The sequence below is a fragment of the Aspergillus niger genome (genome assembly GCF_000002855.4).
Source record: "Aspergillus niger supercontig An08".
Lineage (NCBI taxonomy): Eukaryota > Fungi > Ascomycota > Eurotiomycetes > Eurotiales > Aspergillaceae > Aspergillus > Aspergillus niger.
This window is the reverse complement of record NT_166524.1, coordinates 623,987-638,953: the sequence shown is the minus strand read 5'-3', so window position 1 is coordinate 638,953 and position 14,967 is coordinate 623,987. Positions and strand designations below refer to the sequence as shown.

The window sequence follows — 14,967 nt, the reverse complement described above, 5'->3', positions numbered from 1 at the left end:
CCAAGGAACCTGGACAGGTATGACAGCCGTTGCCCCCCTGCCCGTGCTCTCTTCCCCTCACCTTCTCCCCCTGCTCCCCCTCACTCTTGTGCTTGCGGTCCTTGCAATCTCACGCTACTTCTGCAGCCTGGAGAAGGCCTTTCCATGTCCACTCTTCCCTTCAGACGTGGCAAGACTAATCTCGGACCTTTTCTACTCTTCTCCAGTATCTCCTCGTGGTGGTCCGTCCGCGTCCAATCTACGTATAGATACCTCCGCAGCCTACGTTGACGACGACGACGAGAGCAGCAACAATCATACCCACAATCCCAGATACTCCTCTCAATTCTCGAATGGGACGTCCTTACACAGCCGTCTTGTGAGCGAGCCCTTCGTGCCCATCCTGAAATCACCGGCTTTCCTCCCCAAGCGCCCCACGACCATGGCCTTGAATTTACCCTCACGCCGTCCTCCACCTCTACATATAGATTCCCCCAGCCGGTCCTCATCCGGTGACTCCAAACAGCCGAAAACGCCGGCGAACAAGATCAGTTCCTTTTTTGGGTGGCGCGCTACAACCTCTTCTCCCGGCGCGGAATCCTCTAGTACCGAGATCTCCGAGTCCGGTCGTTCTCCGGTGCCTTCCCCGATGCCTGCTTCCCTCCACAGCGCATCCTTCTCCATAACACCCTCCACCACGGTGCCCTTCGACCCCTCCAAGCCGCAAGTGCCTCTCCCGCAGCGGAACCCATCTCTGAGCAGTGGCAGTATCCTGGACTCCAGGGCGACGACTCTGGTGACCGAGCTTGAGAATGAGCTGCGGGAGATCAGTTCCGAGCTGGCCGGGTCCATCCGGCGGGAGATGGAGTTGGAGGATTTGGTGGAGAGATTGCAGTCAGATATGCCCTTAGATACCCCCAATCGCCGGACTAGCGATTACTTCTCCGATTCGGGCAGCAGCTCCATCCGCTACGCCTTTGAGTCGGGTGGTCGGGTCGAAGACATTGAGAAGTACAAGCGCACTGCAGAGCAGGAGCGGGCTCAGATCAAGGTGGATCTGGGCCAAAAGTTGCAAGAAGAGCGTAGTCGCCGGGCAGCCTCGGAAGCACACGTCCAGATTCTAGAGTCCCAGGTCCAGCAGGTACGACTTTCCATCAGCTGAGAGAACGATAGTCCCAGACTAACATATTTTAGCTGCGACGGGAGAGAGTAGATCTCTCGGACCTGTCCTCCCGGACAAGGGAGCTCGAAGCCGCATTAGATGATACCCGTAGGAAGCTGGCCGAGGAGCGCCAGATCAAGGACAATTTCGAAGACCTGTTGACCGCCATGCGAGTAGAACTCGAACAGTTGCGAAACGAACGGGATCATATGCGTGACACTGTGATCCCTCAACTGCAACAAGGTGGTCAACCTGCCGCGCCTTCATCTGATCCCTCGGAAGTCCAGCGGTTGCTGGAGGAAATCGAAGCGTTGAAGATTGAAAATGCCTCTCTCGCCCAGCTGCAGGGCAGTCGATTCGCTTCAATTGCCGAAGAAGATGGCATGCCCACTGCCCGAAATGTCGGATTGGGACTGTCGCGGTCGAATTCGCTGGCGCGCGTGCGTACCAAGCCGTCGCCCGGTCTATCCCGCTCCAGTTCCCTGTCGCGGTCGAACTCGGTTTCTGCCAAGGAGCGCAATGAGTCTCCCCGCGAGAATCTGGCGGATAGGATTGAGGATGTCGAAGCGCAACGCGATGCTCTTCACCAATCTCTTCGGCGTCTGCTCGATCGTCAGGCCCACGATGCCCGTGAATACGAGAAACGGCTTCGGCTCATGGAGATGGAGATTGCGCGCGCACAGCAAGTAGGCTCTCCGCGCAAGCTGGGCTATGAGCGCGAAGTGCGCAACTTGCGCGAAGAAGTGAATGACCTTCGGCAGCGTGCCGAGGAAGCTCTGGAACAAAAGTGGCAGTGCGAAAAAGGATTGGCAGGTCTGAAGATGGACCTGGACCGGGCTGAACAGGAAACCACCTCCTTGCGTGTAATACTCCAGGAGCACGACATCACCGTTCCCGAAGACCTCGAATGTGATCGGGATGGATTTGCCGAGGTCCTCGCAACCTCTTCCTCCCTGGAGTCCGCTTACAGACAACTTCAGGCGGATCGGGAAATCGCCGAAGCCAGCGCGGCTCAGTCGCCCCTTGCCGAGCAAAACTCACTCGTGGAGTCAGTCAACCGCACAGAGGTGCTCGCGCAGCATGTGCAACAGCAGCTGGCCAGCAACAATGCCCTGCGGAGCCGTTTGGCGGAGGCCATTGGCAAGGGTGAAAAGGAGCAACAGCTGTCAGCCGCTCGTATCAATGAGATGCAGGCCCGTCTCAAGGAGATGGAGGACATCTTGCTGATGGCGCAGCAGTACTCCGAGGACGAAATGGCGCGCCACGAAGAAGAAGTGCGCGCTCTTGAGGAGAACCACAACGCGCAGCTGAAGCGCATGAAGAATGGCGCTCGCAGCCCTGCGGCCCTGTCGCCCATGCCTCCGACCACGCCGTTTGGCGCGCGGTCGCCACGTCTGGACTTGACGACCAGTGGTAGGGGCATTGCTTTGGATCAGGCTATCCAATCTGAAACGCTGGAACGGCGGGTGAAGGAGCTGGAGAAGCTCCTTCGCGACGCTGATTCGGAGATGGAGGAAGTTGTGAGCCGGATGAACCGGGCGCAAATCGAAGTTGCGGAGCTCCAGTCTGATCGGTATGTAATGAGAAACGTGTTTTATGTCAAGATAATGGCTAACAAACTGCAACAGCGACGATGCACTCCGCCAGACCCGCAAACTCCAGGCCGAAATCATGGCCCAACGTGAGACGTTCAGGACTCTGATGGCTTGAACGACAGCATATTAGACTTTTTCTTGTTTCTTCGTTGTATAAAATAATCCCATGGGAGGTGTTTTGGCGTCGACACTCTAGCGTGTGACATGTTTTGGAAGCACCTCTTTGTTTTGGTCGAGGTGCAGCGCATACTCCAATGCTTGTATATGGTCAACTTGGAGTCCATGGCCAGATGGGCATGTATATATCTCACGATCACGACGTGATCATGTATAATTGCATAGATGTACAGTTGTCAGCTGAGTATACTGAGATGAGAAAAATTCTAGCAGAGTAAAATAAGAATGTGCAGGAAGGAAGAGAAAGTTGACTTGTCGCATGCCTGCGAGTTCCGTTGATATCACGGGATCCACCCCCGGACTGGCTGCGGTGTTTGCCTGGTTTGGCTTTGCGCTCAGCCGCTCATTGGTCCGCGCATCGCCGCATTGTCTTTGGCGCATCTGGCCGAGGGAAAGTCCCGGTCTCTCCTTCATCCATCATCTACTCTTCCAAACTCCTTTGTTTTGGCTTCCTCCGATCGACCATGATACTTTCCACCTTATAGTCACCTCTGTATATAGCACAAGGTTCTTTCCTGCAACCTTACCCACCTCAGATTACCCGGCCACAAACCTTCAGTGTCCAATCTTCCAAGGCATAAAAAGAGAGTGGCCACCTCGCCTGCCTCCATACTCTCTCTTCTTCCTACCAGTCTAGAGATCTGGTTGACTGAGCTCCATCAATCACAATGGACTTTCTCCCAGGTAACACCGCAAACGCAACCAACATCTCCTACAACTACCCCATGAACATCCCCATCAACACCACCAACATCACCACACCAATCTCTCCAAATATCAATAATACTAACCTCCCACCCACAGACTCCCTCCTCTCTCTAATCCAACAACATCCAACTTTTCAAACCCTCACCTCCACTCCCATCGCCTCCCACCTCGCCTCCCTCCACACAACCTACCTGACCCCCTACATCTCCCACTGCCGCACCGCCTACCTCGACCCCTACCTCATCCACCCGCTCGCCTCGCTCCTCACCTCCTCCATGCCCATGCCCGACCTCGTCTCCATCTTCATCCTCGCCCTCGTCCTCATCATCTCCCTCAAGATCCTCGACTATGCTCGCCGTCTCGTCATGTTCTGGGTCAATCTGGCCCTGAGGTTGTTGTGGTGGGCGCTTGTGCTGGCTGCCTTGTGGTATGTGTACTCGGTGGGGATTGAGAAAACGGGCAGGGACTTGGGGTGGATGGTTGGGCTTGTCGGTGGGTTTGTCGATGGGTTCAGGGATGGTGTTGAGGGCGGGAGGGCTGTTACGGGGTCTGGCTCTGGGATGGGGTCCGGGGGGTATGTTACGGGGTTGGGAGGGGCGGGGAGGTATTAGGAAGTTTGAATATGATATAGTATTGGGGTTGAGAGGGGAAGTCATTGGGGATATAGATACTTGGTTGAGTTGGGAAACTGGTAATAATTAATGGGGTTTTATGGTGATGGTAGGATGGGATTGCCATTGGGAGATGGGAAGGAATGACACCGAGGTCGAGCCCGGTCCGAGACCGGCCTGGACTGAGCTACGATTAAACGAAGTGCATGCTGCATGGATACATGGCTGGTTTTGGTTCGATTGAATTGAATGTGACATGAATTGAGTTTTAGTTGCCTTGAATTGAGCGGTGAGGTATAGATATGTGTGCTATGGTATGCTAAGCCATGTACACTGCAAGGATTGGAAGGGATATCATTTCAATTGCTGATGATAAGATAAGACAGAAGAAACAACTCACTTGGTCACTATCTATCTTTATTATCATTACTACTTCTGCAGTTGAGAAGCTGTTTACGGAGCTACCGAGTGTCACAAGAGCAGAAAGGGCGCAGGTGCAGATGCATACTTGGCTATTATGATATGACATTATCATTGGTTCGGCTTTAGAGACATCTTAATTATAGATACTATGTAGTAAGGAGTCAAGTAGATACTGAGTAAGTACTTGGCTTTTCCTTCCTTCAGCTCACATTCCTGTTTCAGGTCGGTCGGTCGGTCGGTCGGACAATTAAGTAATTCCCGTCGGTTTTTAAACCGTATCCGGATACGAGCACTGCATCTAGCCGCCATTATTTTGGCCCCCATACCAGGTGGGTAGATGCTTATGGCAGAACAGCGACGGGCGGGTTGGTCGGTATTGTTGTTGTTGTTGTTGTTGCTGGTGACTCAGCAAGGCAGCGGGTGTAACAGCAGCCAGGTACGCACAAGTTACCTAGTAAGTAACAACAGCAACAGCTCTATATAACTCGATGGGGTAGTAAAGTAGGATGCGCTAGCGCATGCGCCCCCAGAATCCTGATGCGATGGCGTAATCACGGCGCGCGCCGGCGGCAGCGGCAGCGCCAACAACGGCTTACAGCATCTCACTCAGCTCAGTCTTCGTAATCGACCTCCTGGGCATCGGAAGGCTCGCGGGGTTCCTGAGCCTCATGGTACTGAATAGCATCGTCAATATGGCTCAGCACCGCGGCAACACTATCCTCATCCTGCACGTCCAGCTTGAGGAACGAGACCATGCTGAAATCATCGATGAGTTGGCCGACCGCGCGGTTTAATTGCTGGAAAGATCCTCCGCTCAGCATTGTGTCCTTGGACGATGGGTCTCCAGTGGCCACTGAGGATGTTTCCTCGTCACCCGCCGTGCCCAGCAGATTATTCACATCCACGTTAGTAAACTGCTTCAGTTCCTTGCGCGAGACCATATCCTTGACCTGGTCCATCTTGCTCAGGATATTGACGTGCGGCATCTCCAGCATCAACATGGCCGACATGGCACTCAGTGTGCCGGCAAAGAACTTGGCCTTGTCCACGACGAACGTGCTCTCGAGCAGATACGCCGCGCAGAGACTGATGTTTAGCGGGCCCTGCCGGGATAGGAACTGCACCAGGGAAGGGAGCAGCGGGATGTGTGTGTAGAGCTCGATCTGGCCTGGCATGTCGAAGATGATGAGGTATTCTTCGCTGAGGGGATCGAGGGCTTCAGAGAGGAATTCGAGGTTCTGAAGGAGGAACTCGAAGCAGTAGATGAGCCCGCCGTTGGGACCTAGCCCCAGCTCTTCCATCACATCTTCGAGGGTGATGAGCTCGCGGATGTCGAGGTCCGGCTCGTAGTTGAAGGTTTCGGCCGCGGGGTCTAGGTTCACGTAGAAACAACTGCGGCGCGTGTTTTGAAGATGTTGGATGATGGAGCTGCAGAAGGTGGTTTTGCCCGCACCGGCGGGGCCCATTACTAGGACGCCGTATTTGGACATGCTGACGGCGTCACTTTGGGTTGGTGGGTGCTAACGCTGGTGGTGGTGGAGGAAAGGTAGAGTAGGTACGGCGCGGGGTCGATTGCTGACAAGGAGGGGAGGGGCTAGTTGCTACTAGGTTCGGAGTTGCAGAAAACCCAAGGAAATTCACGCAATTCTCCCGTAAGCGAGCCGGAATCCGAAGGGTGAACTGAATCAGATGGGNATGGAGTAAAGGTGGGAAGAGGGAAGAGCTTTCGGTAGTTCGCAGAGTAATTCAACCCCGAATTTGCAGGCAGATTGAAATTGAAGAAAGTCCGAAGGCCCGTCGTCTAATGAAAGAGACGCCGATTGGCTGACAGCACAATAGAGGGGTGATCTTTCGGTTGGCAAATCAAAATCCGCCGCCGATGCATGTTTTTCCTTTGGGTCTTTTTTTTTTCTTTCCCTCAATTCTTTTCTTACTTTTTTCTGCCTAGTCCGACCGCCGGAAGAGATGGCGCCATCGGAGACACATTAATACGAGATTCCCCTCTCTGCCTCCTTCTTTTCTCTTCTTTCCCCTCCTCCCTTTTCCCTCTCCCTCCCATTTTCTTACATTTCTCGCTTCTTTAATATCTACTCTATTCTTCCCCTCCCTAATCTTCCTCTTCTTCTCTCCCCTTCACCTCTCTCCTTTCTTCATTCCTCCATATCTATACACATTCCCCCCCTCCACTCTTCACAATGGGTAGCGTCGCCAACGGTTCTACTTTCCTCTTCACCTCCGAGTCCGTCGGAGAGGGTCACCCCGATAAGATTGCGTATGTCGAGCCTCAATTCCAGCTGGCGCACACGTTTCATGTCTTACTGACAATATTTCCACAGTGACCAGGTCTCCGATGCCATCCTCGATGCCTGCCTTGCTGAGGACCCTCTCTCTAAGGTACGGACCCTCATCGGTTCTATATGAACCGGATTTTTTCTTGCGCACCCCTTGGCCCCTTGATTGGCCGGCGCTTTTCCGATTCGGCCTGTCCACCTTGCATGTGAATGTCTTGAGTTAACATGTTACCGTTAGGTCGCTTGTGAGACCGCTACCAAGACTGGTAAGTTTTTTTTTTCTTCCCCGCCCCACTCATCTAATCTTATCAGGACAGTGCGCTGACCCACGTTCCAGGTATGGTGATGGTCTTCGGTGAAATCACCACCCAAGCCAAGCTTGACTACCAGAAGGTCATCCGTGGTGCCATCCAGGACATCGGCTACGATGCCTCCGAGAAGGGTTTCGACTACAAGACCTGCAACGTCTTGGTTGCCATTGAGCAGCAGTCGCCCGATATCGCCCAGGGTCTGCACTACGAGGAGGCCCTTGAGAAGCTCGGTGCTGGTGACCAGGGTATCATGTTCGGTTATGCCACCGATGAGACCCCTGAGCTCCTCCCCCTCACCGTCGTCCTCTCTCACAAGCTCAACAAGGCCATGACTGATGCCCGCAAGAACGGCACCATCCCTTGGCTCCGCCCCGACACCAAGACCCAGGTCACCATCGAGTACGCCCACGACAACGGTGCTGTCAAGCCCCTCCGCGTGGACACCATTGTCATCTCCGCCCAGCACAGTGACGATGTCACCACTGAGGAGCTCCGCAAGGTCCTGAAGGAGCAGATCATCAAGTCGGTCATCCCTGCCAACCTCCTGGACGACCGCACCGTCTACCACCTCCAGCCCTCCGGCCGCTTCGTCATCGGCGGTCCCCAGGGTGACGCCGGTCTCACCGGCCGTAAGATCATCGTCGACACCTACGGTGGTTGGGGTGCTCACGGTGGTGGTGCTTTCTCCGGTAAGGACTACTCCAAGGTCGACCGCTCGGCTGCCTACGTTGCTCGTTGGATCGCCAAGTCCCTCATCAACGCTGGCCTTGCCCGCCGTGCCCTGGTCCAGCTCTCCTACGCCATTGGTGTTGCTGAGCCCCTGTCCATCTTCGTTGAGACCTACGGCACCTCCTCCAAGACCTCCGATGAGCTCGTCCAGATCATCCGCAACAACTTCGACCTCCGTCCCGGTGTCATTGTCAAGGAGCTGGATCTGGCCAAGCCCATCTACTTCAAGACCGCCAAGAACGGTCACTTCACCAACCAGGAATTCTCCTGGGAGAAGCCCAAGGCCCTCAAGTTCTAAGCGAGTCGTTCGCAATGACTGTGGACCTGCTTCTCTTCTGAGTCTGTTACCTTTACGAATGTGATGATTTTGCTTTGTTTTCAACAACTCAAAGCACGAGCATAGACATGTCAAAAAAGCAACTTTTATGTTTGGATGTTTGTTCAACTTTTTGCATGGTCTCTCGGCAAGAGACGGGTTCGGCGAGGATAAATTCAACATGATACCACTTTTTCATATACCTTGGGAGGGTTGTTTCGGCGTTTTCGGGAGCGAAAGTCTTCAACACTACCTCCTCCGGGCTTAGGACCGATAGGAACTTCGAGTCTTATCTGCGGGGGATGCGTGCCATCCGGCGTGGTGGTGCGTGTCCCTGACGCACTGGGGTTCGAATGATGGCTCCGATAGGAGTGATATAGATGGCTTGAGAGTGACATCTCGCCATACTGCTAATCTAAACATTAGCACATAGATTAATGAATGCATATGCATGGAGTAGCCTTGTGCCGTGTAACTAGATCGTAGAAAATGGAGTTGGACAAGTGGAGCGATCTGTAGTCAATCTAGCCATGGCTGTTCCGCGGTCTCTGTCCGACTTAGGGTTAAGAGCATACGAGTCTTATCGCGGTCGCAAGATCGGAAATGCTCCATACACCCTGACCAATAGACAATTTCCCGTTGGGCTTGTCTATACTATGCAAATCATCTGAATCTTCAATTTTCACCATCTGAATCTTCAATTCTCACAGATTCAGTGGTCCGCGAATCCCCCTGGGTGATGCCGCCCTTAACAAAATCTGCTATACTCGGCAACCCCTCCGCCGCGACGCGTGCCGCCTAGTTCTCCGCCGACGTGACTCGCGTCACCCACCGCCCCAGGGAGTGAAGGCCTCGACTTACCGCAACCACCACTACTGATCGAGGATACTCCATTAAAAAGACCCATTGCACATACAAGATAATCACGCAGCATATTCTCCATACCGACTGGACGATTCACGAAATGCAGCACTCATAATACATACCCAGACAAGCCAATCTACACGTCCACATACACACACATTCACCATCCATGGCAACTACCACCACCACCGCAGCAACATCTCCTCCCAGCAGCAACATCCTCGCTCCAATCCCTCTCAATCTCGTCCCGAACCATCCCACAAGTACCTCGTTATCAGCTGCCCCCCTTCACAACCATCCATACAAGAAGCGCAAGGTCTCGCATTCCGAGAATCTCAATGTCCATAATGACGTCTCTGCTGTTTCTGAGGAGCCGCAGACGATAAGTATTCGTGTATGTATATCCTTTTCGTCATATTATACATGTAGATAAAGTTGCTAATTCACCACAATAACCAGTCCCAATCCGCATCCCTCTCCGAAGACCAAGACCCCTACCACCACCTCACGCCCATCACTACCCTCTCCCGCAATGCTATTCCCTTCTCATGGATAGACTTCGAACCGCGCGAGCATAAGGTTCAGAATGCAGGCCTCCAGGGATGGTGCAATATATTCGTCGGGGATATACCTGTCCTTGAGAACGAACATGCGGGGGATACTGTCCTAGCGGTGCGGGTTGTCGGGGAGGCTGGGGTGTGGATGGTTGAGCGCGTAAAGAGGGGCGTTTATGCGTTGATGAGGTTGCGGGGTGTAGGTGAGGGGGAGGTGGTTGTTGCGGCGAAGGCGAGTGCTGGTTCGGCCTTTCCGTTCTCGTTTTCGTCTGGGATGGAACAGCGAAGAGGGAGGAAAGATGTCGGAGAGTGGTGGGAGGTCGCGAAGATTGAGGATCCGGAACCGGTTGTCCTGGGCAAGAGGGGACGGAGTGTTGCGGATGTGGAGGTTGTTTTTGGACATGTGTTCGAGGAAACTCATGCCAGAGAGACACAGGATGAGATGCTGCGCAGTGATGAGGGCTCGGAAGGGCCGGTGTTGCTGGGTGTTGGGGAGCAGAGTGGTGATGTTACTGCTACTGCTGCTGCTGGAGAGCAGGATGTGGAGGTGACGCAGTCGCCGCAGGAGCTGCTGGATGGGCTGCGGGAGCAGTATCTGCAGGCGTTGTATGTGTCGAAGGTGAGTGCGCATGCGCCGTTGTTTTATAAGATTGGCAGAGCGGTGCTAATGGCTGGGGACAGACTTCCGTGGCTTATTTCGCCAAAGGCCCCCTGGCGCGTTGTCGCGCGGCATTCCAGTCCTCGGACAATGAGTCCAGCAAACCGGCCCAGTTGGTCGAGTTCTACAGAGAGGCTATTCTTACGGCGAAGAGAATGGATCACAAGTATCGTGAGACTCTGCCGACTACGATTCAGGACCTGCTGTTGAGTGTTTCGGATGATGAGGCTGCGCCGCCGAAGCGGAAGCGTAGGAGTACAAAGAAGAAACTCGGCAAGAATGGGCTGTATCCGGAGGAAGGGGACTTGATTCGCAAGTGGTGGCGCGATCGTGCGCTCAATGATCAGGGGCTTCCGTCTGAGATGTCTAGGGATGCGGAATCCAAGAAGCATATTGCGGACCTGCGGTTGCGCGAAACGCAGCTGCAGATTCTCTTGATCCTCGAGACTATGGCTTTGGAGACGATTATTGCGGATGAGAAGAAGCGTGAGGGTAATGGGGAGGGCGCCGACAAGCCTACAAAAACCGCCAAAGGCAAGAAACCCCAGGATATGAATGTCATGCTTGAGCTTCACCTCGACCGACTGTGCATCTGGCATGCCGTGAGCTTCGAGGAGACCGTGGTCGCGGACTCAGCCAAGACCAACCATCTATCTGGGAAGAAGGTTGAGAGTGATGCTGTTCGCGACTTCTGCACGGAGGTCATCGTCCCGTTCTACGCGTCTCGCCTGCCGGACAAGTGCAAGCTGATTACTCGGAAACTTGGCGTCTCAACTGCGATTTCGCCTTTCACGAAGCAGTCTCAAACGAAGAAGACGCCACGAGAACCAGGAACGCCTGTTGAGCGACAGCATGCTCAGAAGTCCCGTCGTCGTGCATTCCAGCGCGTGTTGACAGACCAGGCACCGTCTCAGACCCGACAACCGCCATCACTCAGTCGGTCCAACACAACCCCGGCACCGACTGAAAGCCGAAGAGAGTCTCTGGACCCTTTGCTCCCTACTGTCAGTGCCAACGTGCGCGGCGGCATCCAGAAAGCCAAGCGCGTGGAGAATCGCGAAGTGGATCTCAACGCCGTTGCGCGCCAGCATGAGACAAAACTCAAGAAGATGCAGATGCTCGTGGACCAGAAGAAAGAGCTCGACGCAGCCATTCACGCTCTGCGCAAACCGAACCGCGAGCTCGTGGCCAAGGATATCGCCGAAGACGCCAGCAAACGACTGTCCACCGGCGGCGGCAGTTCACGAAAGCCGAAGAACCCAGTGCGCAACCCTCACGGCCAAGGCGTGCAGGTGGCCGCGACGCCCAAAGGCAGTCGTAAGAAAGACGCCATGGCAGACATGCCTCCTCTTCCCAAGAGTCTCTCCCAACCAGCCCTCATACCCCAGGGGTCTTCATCCTCTTCCCCGTTCACAAGCGAGCCGCAAATTGTCCCCGGCTCTAATATCCGACCCAGCTCAAATTCAGGGCTCTTCCGATCTGCCGACGACGGGGCGATCCAGGAAACGCCCACGCGGCGACCAACGCAGCCTCTATCATCAGCTGATATCGGCGCGTCGCCAAAGAGAAAAATATCAGGACCCCTTTTCCGCGTCCCCAGCAAGCCGGCCCCGGCCCCAACTTCAGTCCCTGCCCCCGTTCCTCCTGTCTTTCGGACCACTGAAAAGGGTCCAACCACGCCGATCGCAGCCCGACACGTGGACGCCTATATGCCCCGAGTCAAGTCCATCGGCTCCAGCAAGCCGTCCATGATCATGGAAACGCCTCCGAAACCGGCCATGGCCCCTATTTTTTCGATTCCTTCTGCTCCTGTGATTGCGGAAACTGCAGCCGCGGAGCCGGCAGCAGTGGCAGGGACACCTGTGAAGGGTGCTACTACTGCGACCACAACCACGATTACTACTACCCCGGCTAAAGCCAATGTCTTTGCTACGCCTGTGAAGGGTACAAGTGCCGCGCGACTAGCCGTGCCGACGACTGCGGCTGCGGCTGTGCCTGCGACGCCGGAGAAATCGATCTACGCACAGTTGGGGTGGGATGATGATGATGATGACTTAGCATAGTGGCGTTTACATGTTATATCTTCTTGTGCCGTTTTGAATAGTGTGGGTTAGCGGGCGTTGAACATATGAATTAGTACTTAGAACATACATACCCTGAGATGGCAAATTAGCTAGGTTAGTATTATGACAATCATCGAGTTAGAACATAAGCATAGTGACATATAGTGAGAAAAATACGCAATTAAATCATCCAGTATGCAATACACTCCCCAGAAAACAAAGTACGAACCCATCTATTTACCCCAACAGGTAATCAGTACTTCCCACATAGTGATAATGATCATGATAGTGATGATGATGATGACGATGTCGCCTCACGCCAATCCCTACCCTAATCATTACTAACAATCAAAAAACCAGACCCATAATCCGCTCGCGTTGGTGGCAACCCCAACAGAACTCAATTAGTTCGTTTAGAAAAGTACCTATGACTCATCAATCGTCATCAATGGCAAAAAAAAAAGACAGTGGTAGTATGATTTATGATGAAGTTGCAACTTTTTCGCCTCCATGATGAGGTAGATACAAGAATTGGGGGTGTCGTGTATGTCTTGTTCGCCTTACCTTCCTATCTTGGTACTGGGGTGCTTACCTTCCTGTTTTGGTGATGGGTGATGATATCGTGGTTGTGCATTGCAGGCGCAAGAAGTAGATCACGCCATGCTGGGTATGTACGTATGTATGTATGTATGTATGTTTGCTGGGCCGCGCCACGCGTTGCCACATCTCTTCCCTCTCTTTCTTCTTCATCATAGTAATAATCCTGGTGGTTTTTGTATGTATGTATGGTTGGGTATCAGAAATTACTGTAAAGTTAGTATGTGGTGAATGAGTGCCTGATGGTTGATAGTAGTTGGTATCACATGGGAGCTAGTACAGTATGATAAGTTGGTTTCTGGGGTTATGAGTGGTTGATTACTTGTTTTGACTGGTCGTAGATAAATTAATTAGTTAAGATGGCAGGTAAGGTAGACAGGAGGTAAGGTAAGGTATCGATGCTGCTGCTGATGCTGCTGATGCTGATGCAAATGCAGGTGCAGGGATACACCCCTGCAGGGTTACTATACGACTATGGAGTATTTACTGGGTTGGTTGCTAGGTTAGTTTGCTGCGGATTGATTAATCGGTTTGGTCTGCAGGGTGAAGATTGTAATTACTTGGTTGATTGGGTGAATTAGGATGTTATACGTGGCTATGTTATTTTTTTCCCTTACTTGTCAGGTAGGTGAATCTATAGTGTAGGTCTGGATGTTGAGATAATGGTATGATGTTGGCTGTTTTGATATATTGATCAATATTGATTTTAGACTTTTAACTAGATACATTGTTGGTAATCCGTTCCAAGGTTCCTTTCCTTTTTGCTTTCCCTTTCCTTATTCCTTCTAACATGGTTGAACTCCGATGATGATGTTATGATGATGATAGTGATACTGATTAAACCTTCGCACCAACTCCAAGCTAGCAAAGTAAAACCAATGAGTGAGTCGCTTGTTGACTCCGCCAAGTATGTATGAGCGAATGAGATTAAAACGGTAGGAGATTCGTAATTTCGTTGACATCGTGAAGGAGGATTATTAGAATTATGTGATGTTCGGTGTGGTGTTTGAAGTTGGTGGTAGGTGTTGTAGAAATGAGATGGGATGTGGCGAAGAGATGAGAATGTCGATGAGGTAGAATGAAATGTGTCGCATCATAGCGACGTTTAGCCGGCAATGCGCACAGGCAGGCACTGGCCGGGAGAAGGCCAGAAGTTTTTCCTCTGGACGGTCTTCTCCAGACAATTGCGACCCTTCTCTAGGAGGCTCTCCTCCTTGTCTTCTTTGTCGGTAGATGTTTGAGGGGCCGATGCAGGAGCAGACACATGGAAGGTGACCTGAACAGTAGTCTTCTCAGGCTCCGAGGTCTTCTCAGCCGATTCGTTGTCCTTGGTAGAGGACTGGCGGTCCTGCTCCTCATCCTTGCGGTCCTCGGGACCCTTCTTGTCTTCATCGTCACGGTCCTCCTCCTCACTCTCGGACTCGTCGTCCTCCAGGTCGAACGAGTTGATGCGCGTCGACATGTCCTTCTGGGCCCATTCCATGGACATGCAGTGCAGACGGAAGTGACCAAGGCAGCGACGAATGTCCGGGTCGGGAGCGGTGGCCTCCCGGGCGAGTTTCTGACGGGACAGGGTGGTGAGTTTGTAGGAGAGGGAGGACCTGTCGGCCAGAGGGGGCCAGCGCTTATTCATGGAGGGGTTGTTGGAGGAGAGGGGAGACGAGGAGGGCTTTTTGGGCATGATATCGATGGCGGTGACAGCCATTGTGATGACAGTCTAGTAGTCTAATTGCTACTGAGATGGTATGAATGGGTTGAAGTGTTGGTGATGAGTCAAGTCAATTGAGGCAATTGCTTATAGGATGGATGGATAGATGGGAGTAGTGGGTGGTTGATAGATATACGGCGCAGAAATAGTAATAGGCAGTCAGCCGGAGAAGAAGTGGGAGCGACTGCCCAGTGGAGGAGGGGGTGAAGGTTTGGGGAAAT

At 53.0% G+C, this 14,967-nt stretch overlaps 7 protein-coding genes across 7 annotated transcripts; 4 read left to right on the top strand and 3 right to left on the bottom strand.

The window, feature by feature from the left end:
* Positions 1 to 19: 19 nt before the first annotated feature.
* An08g02730 (uncharacterized protein) lies at positions 20 to 2,851 on the top strand (the record flags this gene model as incomplete). Its single annotated transcript, XM_001392353.3, has 3 exons — positions 20 to 1,120; positions 1,174 to 2,714; positions 2,770 to 2,851. 3 exons carry the CDS (start codon positions 20 to 22, stop codon positions 2,849 to 2,851), a joined length of 2,724 nt encoding a protein of 907 aa, XP_001392390.3.
* Positions 2,852 to 3,581: 730 nt separating this feature from the next.
* Positions 3,582 to 4,316, top strand: An08g02720 (hypothetical protein; the record flags this gene model as incomplete). Its single annotated transcript, XM_059748904.1, has 2 exons — positions 3,582 to 4,195; positions 4,289 to 4,316. The coding sequence occupies 2 exons, from the start codon at positions 3,582 to 3,584 to the stop codon at positions 4,314 to 4,316; spliced, it is 642 nt and encodes a 213-aa protein (XP_059603926.1).
* A 950-nt stretch (positions 4,317 to 5,266) lies between these two features.
* On the bottom strand, positions 5,267 to 6,145 carry An08g02710 (uncharacterized protein; the record flags this gene model as incomplete). Its single annotated transcript, XM_001392351.1, has 1 exon — positions 5,267 to 6,145. The coding sequence occupies one exon, from the start codon at positions 6,143 to 6,145 to the stop codon at positions 5,267 to 5,269; it is 879 nt and encodes a 292-aa protein (XP_001392388.1).
* Positions 6,146 to 6,850: 705 nt separating this feature from the next.
* An08g02700 (uncharacterized protein) lies at positions 6,851 to 8,284 on the top strand (the record flags this gene model as incomplete). Its single annotated transcript, XM_001392350.3, has 4 exons — positions 6,851 to 6,927; positions 6,992 to 7,049; positions 7,185 to 7,212; positions 7,284 to 8,284. 4 exons carry the CDS (start codon positions 6,851 to 6,853, stop codon positions 8,282 to 8,284), a joined length of 1,164 nt encoding a protein of 387 aa, XP_001392387.1.
* A 537-nt stretch (positions 8,285 to 8,821) lies between these two features.
* On the bottom strand, positions 8,822 to 9,209 carry An08g02690 (uncharacterized protein; the record flags this gene model as incomplete). Its single annotated transcript, XM_059748903.1, has 2 exons — positions 8,822 to 8,908; positions 9,078 to 9,209. The coding sequence occupies 2 exons, from the start codon at positions 9,207 to 9,209 to the stop codon at positions 8,822 to 8,824; spliced, it is 219 nt and encodes a 72-aa protein (XP_059603925.1).
* Positions 9,210 to 9,335: 126 nt separating this feature from the next.
* Positions 9,336 to 12,441, top strand: An08g02680 (hypothetical protein; the record flags this gene model as incomplete). Its single annotated transcript, XM_001392348.1, has 3 exons — positions 9,336 to 9,560; positions 9,626 to 10,339; positions 10,402 to 12,441. The coding sequence occupies 3 exons, from the start codon at positions 9,336 to 9,338 to the stop codon at positions 12,439 to 12,441; spliced, it is 2,979 nt and encodes a 992-aa protein (XP_001392385.1).
* A 1,702-nt stretch (positions 12,442 to 14,143) lies between these two features.
* On the bottom strand, positions 14,144 to 14,743 carry An08g02670 (uncharacterized protein; the record flags this gene model as incomplete). Its single annotated transcript, XM_001392347.3, has 1 exon — positions 14,144 to 14,743. The coding sequence occupies one exon, from the start codon at positions 14,741 to 14,743 to the stop codon at positions 14,144 to 14,146; it is 600 nt and encodes a 199-aa protein (XP_001392384.1).
* Positions 14,744 to 14,967: the final 224 nt, after the last annotated feature.